The sequence below is a fragment of the Alligator sinensis genome, unplaced genomic scaffold (genome assembly GCF_000455745.1).
Source record: "Alligator sinensis unplaced genomic scaffold, ASM45574v1 scaffold611_2, whole genome shotgun sequence".
NCBI classification, from domain to species: Eukaryota; Metazoa; Chordata; order Crocodylia; family Alligatoridae; genus Alligator; species Alligator sinensis.
The window spans coordinates 3,503,609-3,514,328 of NW_005841869.1; the positions used below are offsets into that span (position 1 = coordinate 3,503,609).

The 10,720-nt window shown below is 45.5% G+C and overlaps 1 protein-coding gene across 5 annotated transcripts in view; it reads left to right on the forward strand.

Annotated features, from left to right (window-relative positions):
* Positions 1 to 10,720, forward strand: part of GAPVD1 (GTPase activating protein and VPS9 domains 1) — a 49,773-nt gene that overhangs the window by 14,947 nt on the left and 24,106 nt on the right. For all 5 annotated transcript variants that reach the window (XM_025194456.1, XM_025194461.1, XM_025194465.1 and 2 more), the window contains exons 2-6: positions 4,790 to 5,005; positions 5,669 to 6,512; positions 7,395 to 7,481; positions 8,592 to 8,726; positions 8,853 to 9,042. In XM_025194456.1, the coding sequence (XP_025050241.1) occupies positions 4,821 to 5,005; positions 5,669 to 6,512; positions 7,395 to 7,481; positions 8,592 to 8,726; positions 8,853 to 9,042 (1,441 nt within the window). In that variant the 5' untranslated portion in view covers positions 4,790 to 4,820. The remainder of the gene's footprint in view (positions 1 to 4,789; positions 5,006 to 5,668; positions 6,513 to 7,394; positions 7,482 to 8,591; positions 8,727 to 8,852; positions 9,043 to 10,720) is intronic.

A 10,720-nucleotide genomic window follows, 5' to 3' on the forward strand; every position in this document is an offset into this window, starting at 1 on the left:
CCTGCCTATGCAGGGGGTCGGACTCGATGATCTATTGAGGTCCCTTCCAACCCTAGCATCTATGAATCTATGACACGCATGATAAAATTGCTGCAAAGTTCCCTTTTGATCACAAGGTCTTTTTTACTGTGCATATTAAGAGGAAAAAAAACAACCACAAATAAGTTTTTTTCCACTATAAAAACCTAAGATATTGTGTAGCCCATGTATATTTGACTTTATTTTAAGGATGTGAAACTCATCAGATGCAAGTTAAGTATAAAATGCGACCTATTATAAGTACCGTGTCGGGAACTGTGCAGAGGTAGGAACTAGTTTTGCTTCAAAAGATGTGTAGTGCAGTTTCTCATGAATGAGCTGAATAAAACACTAATTGCATGTAGTGATGAGAGCCATAAGAGTACCTAGACCTTATCTTAGTTTGTGCGTGTAACATGACTTGTTTGTCATAGGGGGGCTGTTTCAGGCCCCAGATGCTGCAATATCTTGGAAAGGTGGGAGAGGCAATGACAATTCGCCAAGGGCCACAAACTCTTTTAGGCGTAGGCATTTAAGGGCCAAAGCACAGTCCTGTTCCACCCAGCTTGAGTTCCTGTGTGGATTGTCATCCTCCTCCCCTAGCTAGTTCTGGGGACTGAGTCTTAGCATCACCGTGGAGGTTTGTTACACGAGTAGGCACAATAAAGGTTTTCAGAGACTCAAACAGGATGAATGCCTGCTTGCTACTTACACTCCTATTAAATAGAATAGGATCTGGCCCTAAAATATATATAGGTCATTATAGTCACCCTGCTACTTTAACATATTTGTGACAAACCAACTTCATAATGAATGAGGAGGTAATGGGATGGTGTCATTGCTTCCTGAAGTGAGTACCATCCATCCGTTTTGTGCACCGAGGCAGGGGATCTGTGGAAAAACAGGATGTGTGCACACAAAGGGGCTGAATTACTGCTCTATGGGCAACCTTAATTCTGTCATTTATGAATGCTTGCTTGACTGCAAACTTCTAACATTCCTTTAGTGAATCATTGCAGGAGATTTTGTAGACGGTTAAGAACAAACCAGGGGGGGACTTCCACCACGGTATTACTTGTACCCACAGTGGATCACCAATAAGGTTGGACCCTTTGGATCTTTTCCTGGTTGTGAGTGGAATAAATTATAGTAGGTTGTTATCCTCTCTGGACCAGCACCAGAAGGGGATGGGATGCTGCCAGGGGGTCTCACAGAAACCTGATGACAGCAGGGCGATGGTAAGATTTTGGGTTGCTTGGAGGGAAGAGTGCTCTGGTGATTGCAGACTCACCTGCTCTGTCCCCTCCAGCCTGTTTGTGTCCCACCACAACCACCTCCTGCCTGGGTCCCAGTCTCCTCCCTGCAGGGTCTGATCCCAATCCTGTTCTCCGTCTCTAGTCACTCTTCATTCCCTGCGCAGCGCTCTGAGCTGTGTTCAGTCTCCAGTACCTCTGTGGTACCCCCTCTCGTTATCCCCCCCTTCTTGTCCAATCTCCGTGTCCTGTGCTGGCTCCTTGTCTCATCTCGCTGAGGGCACGGGAGAGTTCCAGGAGGAAAGCTGTTTTTACCCATCTTGGCACTGGGCTAAAACATGCTCAGTGCTGTGCAGGGGATTGCATGTGCATAGGTTGGCTTGTGCTAGCTACCCGCACAATTGGCATGAAACCTTCAGAGATTTGACTGACCTGTTAAGCTCTTGCTAGTCCATATTGATGATGCCAACTGATTCATTTTTTTTTAAAGGCTTAAACTATGCCAGACTGGTTGGCTTTTCACAGGGATGCCAGAAGCACATCCCTGAAACTAAGGCTGCTCTTTTGATTCATTTTAGGGCCTTCTTGGAAATACAGGAGACAAAATTTGCCAGAATCCTTCCCCCCCCAACATTACAAGTAGTTGTTGTTTCTGGGCTCATTCTGGGAAGCAGCTGGATTGTGCTTGCTAAGGTTTTCTAAAAAAAGTTCAGTCTGAGGCGTTAGTCCAAATGGTTCAAGTTTGCCAAAGTCTTGTAAGCAAGTGTAAATGCGATGTTTAGTTTGGGAAGTGCCAGGTAAACTTCCTCGGTGGTCCTGCCAGGACAGTCTTCTGGGGTTGTAGTGTGAAAATAACTTGAAGCAAGAAATGATTTTGTCTGGGGGGTGGGTTTCTATTTATTTCTCTAAGGCAGTTGCTTTTTAGACTTGTTGGATGTTGCATATTCTTTCTGAAGTCTTTAGGTTTGGGTTTTTTGTTTCTTAAATCACCATCAAGCAGAGAGATGATCACAGCAGTTCCTACAATGTTTGGCTTGATTTGTTGCTGTTAAGGATAGTTGGATATTGTGAATCTTGTTTGCAGTGAAGAAGATGCTTTTTAAGTCAGTCGTCCAGGGGTAGATGTACAAAACTTTCCGCCTGGGAAGGTTAGTTGTTCTCTGGCTCTTCCTCCCTGTCGGAATAGCCTTTTGGTTGTTAAACTGAATAAAGAACTTGATTACATGCTGAAGTTCTGGTTGGTGATCCATGCCCTTGAATGACCAGGATTTTTTTCTCAAATCTGTGCCCAGCTAGGGGAGCTAATAAATAGCCTTTGGAAAGGATCCTGTGGTTTAGTGCCTGGTGTGGTAGGAACAGTCTTTCAAAGCGTGCAGAGAAGAGGGTGTTAGTCCAATAATCCATAAATCAGGCTCTAATTCAGCAGTTCTCAAACTTCTTCCAGTCAGGAGGCCGCTCTATCAGATTACTTCATGCAGCTTCTTACACGCAGCTGTTGTTTTTTGCTCCCACAGTTAACAGGGGATAGGGATTTACCGTGCCTCAGCTGCGCTTTGTGCCTGCGGTTACACTAGTACAAGGGTGAGCAATTATTTAGGGTGGAGGGCCGCTTACCCAGTTTCGGCAAGCTGTTGAGGGCCACATGGCCTCACAGGTCGAATCTGGCCCACGGGCTGTATTTTGCCCACCCCTGCACTAGCGCCAGTGAGAAGTGAAGTGAAGCCACTTAGCTTACCTCTGGAAGAAGCGGGCTGCCTTGGTTGCCTCTTGCAGTGGGGTAGTGTGGCCCAGGGGCAGTTACCCCAGAATAGCTGAGGCATTGCAAAATCCTCCCCCCTGTAATTGCTGGCACATAATTGCAAGCTCAGTACTTTGATGCAATCCCAGTTGAGGCAGTGACCCTTTGCCACACTCGTTGCTGCTGGCTCCCTGAGCATGGCTGAGTGACGCTGGGAGGCAACGCTGTTCCAGGGCCCTAGAACAGCTGGGAAGCATGCGTTCCCTTTCACAGGAGTGTCTCATTGAAGTGCCTGCTCCCAAGTTTTCCACTGCTCTAGTACATGGAAGGAGCTGGCCAGAACTGTTCCTCCCTCGTGTGGCTGCTGTGTGTGATAATAAGAGGAAAAGAATAACTTGGAGCAGTCTGGCATGCTTTGCATGCATTGAAGGCACAATACCTGGATCCGGTCAGATTTAAAATGTTGTCGGCCAGGATGGGTGCAGAGATCATAGCTTTAAATATGAAACGAGGCAAGAAGCTGCTCTGGCAGAACTTTCAGAGGCTGTGATCCTAACAAGAGCGGAGCAATGTTCTCAAGCTCCAGCAGTGTTGTGTATCCTCCTTAATGCCACCCGGTGTTGGGAGTTGGCAGCCCCTGCAGATACAGGCGCTAGCCCTGTGTGCACCTTCCTGAACGGAAAGCAGTGTTGCGGTGGTAAGAACAGGCTGCTTGTAAGCTAGCGAGCTCTGCCTCAGCAAAGTTGATTAGCCCATCCACAGGGGTGCAAGCTCCCAGTTGAGAGCCACTGCTGTGGTTTCTTACAGATCTTCATACTTGGCAAACGGCCCTTAGCAGCTTTAGTTAGATCACCAGCACAGTGACAGGTTTTAAATAGCATGATGCTCTTTTGATTTATTTGGCCATTGAGGCCCATAAGGTGGATGCTAATCATAGCACTACCAGTGCTCTTGTCAGATGTAACCTCATGGGCTACGGTTTTCCTTGGTGTTCTGGTGGGGAAACTGAGCTTACTTTAGTTTGCACTCTTGTTTATTGGTGTTCTGGCTTGGGGCCACAAGCACGTTCCTTTGAGTTGAGACATTGGAGGAGATCTTGCTGAATGAGTTGTACCCTTGAGCAGAAACTCGCTCTGAGCATGTTTCAAACGTTTGTTTTCAGTGTTGACAGTCATGAGTCTCTTTAGCATGGCAGGGAAGCCAAGTAGCGTCTGCAGGCTGAATTTTACCTGATGTAATATATTGCTTGCAAAGGGGCAGCTTTTGCTGCCAAAGGGTTGTTAGACACATGTCTTCTGTGTTTTTTGTAATGGAAGCACTGTGCAAGTCCTCACATCATGTTCAAAGGCATCTCCTGTCCACTGACCAGAGCTCTGTCAAAATGTATCTGCTCTCCCCCCTCCCCTCCACCTCCAAGTTCAAGCATGTCGCCTGAGTAATATACAACATTGAAAGCATCTGTCGTGTACCTGGAACAGCCTGAATGGTGTCACCAAATCCTGAAAGTGCCTGTGAGCAACCAAAGCCGCCTTATTATTCATCTGAAGTGCACCCAGTCACCAGGATGCTAGCCTGGGATTTGGGAAACGTAGTTAGATACTGCATGAATGGGGCTGCATAGATGCTGACGGTTGCCATAGGTCCTAACTACAGTAGTTGTCACTTAGTGGGTTATGATGTGTTGTTACCAGGTTTCTGATGATTTTTCACCGTTGAAATCATGTGTTAAGCATATGAGTTTATGCCTGCTGGATTCAGTTCTGCCCTTTTGTCTTTGCAGTGAGTACCGTGTAGTCTGGTAGCTCTCAAAGATGGTGAAGCTGGATATTCACACTTTGGCGCATCACCTCAAGCAGGAGCGACTCTACGTAAACTCAGAAAAGCAACTTATACAGAGACTCAATGCTGACGTATTGAAAACTGCTGAAAAACTGTACCGCACAGCATGGATTTCCAAGCAGCAGAGGATTAACTTGGACAGACTTATCATAACAAGGTGACAAATGCTTTGTGAAAAATTGATCTCCTGAGCTCTTGTGAATCCTGAGACCTCCACTGTACTTCTCAAACTTTGTGTGTTGCCTGCTCAAGGTGATTGCGATGACAGAACTGCCAATGGCTTTAAAGCCTTGCCTCAGTCTGTGTTGCCTCAAGTTTGCTTTTAAATGTGACATGGCCGTTGGTAGCTCAAGTGGTCTTTGCACAGGGTTGGACACAGGTACACTTTGGAGCAGTTTCAGAGGGGGAGAGGGTTTCAAAAGGGCAGGAGCTGTAGCTGTCTAATTGTTACCTGTGGACAAGCCAGGAGGCAGGCACATGTAGCAAAACCATCTCCATTGTACCTGGGCAGGAGGCAGGGTTAAAGCTGCACCATTTGTGCTATGCTTGTTTTGCTCCTGGCTCCCTTTTGGAAACTGCTCCAAATGTGCGCGTCCATTCCCTATAGGCAGGCTGCATGTCTTCTGATTTTGAATTTATAGGAACAAGCCTTGAATTTAGCTGTAGTTCCTGCATTTACCAGTTTCTCAATTTAATGGATGCCATACCTTGTCCAGCAGGCTACCACTCCTGCGGATGGGGTTAGAAAGCCGCATTGTTCAGATTCAGTGCTTTTTTCCATTCAAAATTATCTAACTCATTACACTGTTTTCCCTTGAAGTGCTGAAGCCTCTCCTGCTGAGTGCTGCCAACATGCTAAGATCTTGGAAGACACACAATTTGTGGATGGGTACAAGCAGTTGGGATTTCAAGAGACTGCTTACGGAGAATTCCTGAACAGGCTTCGAGAAAACCCTAGGCTTATTGCTTCCTGTCTGGTTGCTGGAGAGAAACTCAACCAGGACAACACTCAGAGTGTTATCCACACCGTCTTTACCTCCATCTATGGCAACTGCATCATGCAGGAGGATGAGAGCTATCTCCTCCAGGTTTTACGGTACTTGATTGAATTTGAGCTCAAGGAAAGTGACAACCCCCGGCGGCTCCTGAGAAGAGGCACCTGTGCATTCAGCATTTTATTCAAACTTTTTTCAGAAGGGCTCTTTTCTGCAAAACTCTTCCTCACTGCAACACTGCATGAGCCGATTATGCAGCTGCTAGTTGAAGATGAAGATCACCTAGAAACTGATCAAAACAAACTGATTGAGCGGTTCTCTCCGGCACAGCAGGAAAAACTCTTTGGGGAAAAAGGCACAGAGAGGTTCAGACAGAAAGTCCAAGAGATGGTGGATTCCAATGAGGCCAAGCTCGTAACCCTGGTGAACAAATTCATTGGCTATCTCAAGCAGAACACGTATTGCTTTCCACATAGTTTGAGATGGATTGTGTCCCAAATGTACAAAACACTCTCATGTGTAGACAGGCTGGAGGTTGGGGAGGTGAGAGCAATGTGCACGGATCTTCTTCTAGCCTGCTTAATTTGTCCAGCAGTTGTCAACCCAGAGCAGTATGGAATCATTTCTGATGCCCCGATAAATGAAGTGGCAAGATTTAACCTGATGCAGGTATGATTTTTTTTCTTTTCTTTTCTTTTCTTTTTATCGCTCTAAAGAAATGAGGTGTTCTATCAGATCTTCTGAGTCTCTGCACTTTCTGATGCCACTGCTGTGTGGTAGTTCTGCTGTTCCTGCTGGGTCTGATAAGATGACAAATGCCAGTATTGATATCTCTGCCATGACGGTATGCCTCTTCAGGAAATGTAAAGCTATTTTTTATAAAGTTGATTTCTTCTAAAAGGCACTTATTGATGATGTAATGCAGCAGGCATACAGACAGTTATTTGTGTCACACAGGTATTGTAACAGGATTTACATTTGGTGGCACATTAAAAAGAACTGTAATCAAAGGAGTGTGCTTTTCAACATGTTAGTGAAATGCAAACACCCTTTTCAGATTAACGGAGGTTCAGCCTTCATTTCTGCTATATTTAGTATGAAGAATCAGAGCATTATTCTCCAGCATGTATTTGAATCACATGAAAGTAACGCTTAGCTCAACATGCAGCATTCAAGCAAGTGTGTGTGATGACTTTGTTAAATCTTTCTTCTAAGGCACCATTATACAGTTCTCACTGAATAGAAAATGGAACTTTACAAACAAAGCAATCCTTGATTTGGGAAAGCAAAAAAGTCCCAAACCTTCTTAGTAGTTGAAACGCTGTTCAGGTTTAGATAACTGCAAAAGCTTTTTGTGAAACTTCCCATTCAGACCGTTGACTCTGGACTGAGAATGTGAGAGGAATTGCTACCCAAAAAGTAATATGTAGAAATCTTTATGTGCACTGAAAATAGAGTGCTTTCTTGCCTGATACTTGCATTGTAATTCTACCATCGTGGTGTGTATTGCTTTCACTTCAGTGTTTGCCCTAATTGTTCTTCCCCTCTCAGGTTGGGAGACTTCTGCAGCAGTTGGCAATGACAGGCTCCGAAGAGGGAGATCCACGCATGAAAAGCAACCTTGGTAAATTTGACAAAGTAAGACTCAAACTACAAAATATTACTCGTGTCTTTGATGCTCTGCCCTTTTATAGCCCCACTCATCTGAGGAACTCAAAGCACTTTACAGGTAATCAAGCGGGTCTGAAGTGGGGAAGTGTTATGCCCGCTATATAGATCAGTAACCCAGGGCACAGGTTTAAGGAAGCTCTTTAAGACACACCTGGTTAGTGGCAGAGCTGGGAACAGTATCTAGAGCACCAGCTCGCCGTCGGGAATCTTGACTTCTAGACACGTTTCCTTGCTACTTGAGCAAGTGCTAAAAAACAGCAGCCTACAGTCCTTTTGGAAGTGGAGATATCAAGTGACTTACCCTGCTAAATCCAGGTTCACTTAATCTGAGTTGAAGAGGCACAACTCACTTCAGATCTAGTCTTTATCATTAAAAGTATGTTGAGGACTGTGACTTATTCCTGAGATGAGTGTCTGCCTGTTTGTTTTCCATAGCTCTCATGCTTGGTTAAACGGTTTGTTTTTTTGTTAGTGTGAAAGATCCACAGTCTGGGGAACCTGAGTATAGCAGGGAAATGGTAACACTAACTGTGTAATGTGTTGTCAAATCCACAAAACAAACCAACTACAAAGAAATGTTGTTTTTCCTCTTATTTCTTTCAGTCTGTCTTGCTACTGGTAGCAATTCTAAGCAAACATGCAGTGAGGTGCGCATTTTCAAATGACTCTGCTTGCCCCTTTTTTCTTTTTGTTTGTAAGCTTTGCTCAATAAGTATCTGAGGTGAAGGCCGATTTAAAGGGGTGCTTGTTACTGGGAAGTGGTTTAAGACCGTCCATGGGATGCCAGAAATGATAAGATAGTGTAAACAGTAAGGAATTCAAGCTCTGCTTAGTAAGAGATGCTTTCAGATGTAGATAAGGAGCAAAGGGAGCTCTAAGTTTGGTTGCGTGGTTTTATGCTTCTGTGGCTTAAAAGATATTCAGTAATGTCATGTTTAGCTGTGTAGGCATACAAAAGAGAAGCAAAACTGATGTCCCCTTATAAATGATACACATGCCTCTCTCTTGCTTTAACTTGCATTCTTCAGTAGTTTTAAATTGTGAAGCCATTCACAAAGGCAGTGTCTTTCCATGCAGAGCTGTGTTGCTGCTTTCCTGGATGTCGTGATTGATGGGCGCGCAGTGGAAACCCCTCCTATGTCCTCAGTTAACCTTCTGGAAGGGCTGAGCCGTACTGTGATTTATGTGACATACAGCCAACTTACTACTCTGGTAATGCACTCATTCAACGGGTAACTTTTTTGCCCTGCACATACGTGCTTAAGGGATAAATCAGTAGGTGTGATAAGTTATGTAGTTTTCCTCCCCAGTTTTTACCGACACTCCTCACTTTTGCAGGTGGGTTTTATGAGGAATGTGATGTTGAGTGATCAGCTGAGGGAAGATCGGATGGCTCTGGAAAACTTGTTGGCAAACTTACCCCAGAACAAACCAGGAAAAAGCAGCAGCCTTGAAATGACTCCTTACAGTACCCCACAACTGTCTCCGGCAACCACTCCAGCCAACAAAAAAAACAGACTGCCTATAGGTGAGAAGGTTTGCAAAATTCTTGGGGCAGGGGGGAGAGAGGGGTTTTTGCATTAGACTTCCTGCTCCCTGGATAGGTTTTCTCTAGCACTGCTTCACTCCGAGATGCTCTTGGCATATTTCTTTGCAACTTCTCCATTTGATATGTAACTATAGGTGTTGTAGAGTCAGACTGAACATAAGGACAACACTTTTGGTGGGTCACTCTTGAGCAGGCCCCGTAGGCCACTTGTACACTTATACACTTATATGTTTACAATGTTTTCTCGTACCTTGTTATAGTCAAGTCCTTCCACCAAAGAATTTTGTGTTTATCTTTGATAAACATGGTATAAAGAAAAGAAGCGAGAAGCAGAGATGAAGGGGAATCAGGTACAAGCAGCAAAAAGTATGGGTAGTTTTTTTTTTGAGCTGAGCTAAAGCAAGGGCAGAAGGTGAGGAGGCAACACTTGGAGAAGGCAGCTGATAGAAACGGGTTTTGGTTAAAGACAGAAAGGGAAGGCAGGCAGTGTCATCCTAGGTGCACAGAGCAATAAGGCAACTAGAGTGAGCAGGTGATTGGGCACGATGAGCTGCAGTGGAGTTGACAAGTGAAATGTAGGCAGGGGCAGTGCCCCGTGAATGCTGGCAAGAAAGTGAACACACATTCAGGGTCTTAGGTGGCAAGAAGCAGAGGCTGGGAAGGATGTGGTCAGGACAAGAGGACCGATGGTGCTCACAGTGCTCCTTATGCCTTGTAGAGTGGGGAGAGAGGCTGAGGAAGGAGACGCTACAGGCCTGGTGAGACACCTGTGGTGAGGACCGGGGCTGGCTTTAGGCATTCTAGATCCGTCAGGAATGAGCACAGAATTTGACAAGCTGCCTGGAATGGGAGGAAGGGAGACGACTTTCAGTGGTGGTGAGGATAACGCGCTTGGAAACAAGGGGAGCGGAGTCTTCAGTGTGTAGGGGAGCAGCAGGAGATTTGTGAGAAGCTGCCGGAAGAGGGGAAAAGATGGGAGTTTGTGCCGAGCAAGCTAAATTCAGGTGAGGAGAAGCCTATTTGACATTGCTGTGGGGAAAATGATGGGAGCCACAGAGAGCGTGGACAGTCAGGGCAGGACAGACAGGGCAGAACTTTGGGAACATCAACATGGAGGAGGGGGGGGTGCATGCTTTCTGCGGTAAGTGTGCCCACCAGTGAGCCGTGGTGCATTCTTCACAGAGGCTGCAATTTCAGGACTGTGATTCTTTGCAGCTCAGTGGTATCCCTTCCCAAAATGTGACTCTTCCCTCTGGATCCAAAAATACTGCACTTGGCTTTAGTGTGTGCTATGTGACTCTGACTTGGGACATAGCATTTAGTATTAATGTGTAACACTGGAGAAGAATAGAACATTTGAAGTAGTAAAGTGAAGCTGGCAATCACGAAAGCCTGCCATTGGTGTCCCATCTTACCTCTAGCTCCTCATGCCACTTTTGAACTGTTCTAGGTTTACACTACCAGAGTGATGGCTTGCTTGCATTTATTTTACAGCTGAAAATATTTCTGTTCAAAAACCTGATCTCTGTTTCGTTTTAATGCTGTCGGAACCCAGGACAACAGTTGGCAGCCATGACTGCCTGGGACACTTCTGCCACCAATCTCTCAGCTCACATAACGCTAGTCACCCCGTTTGGTGGGTACTGCCCTCTTTCCC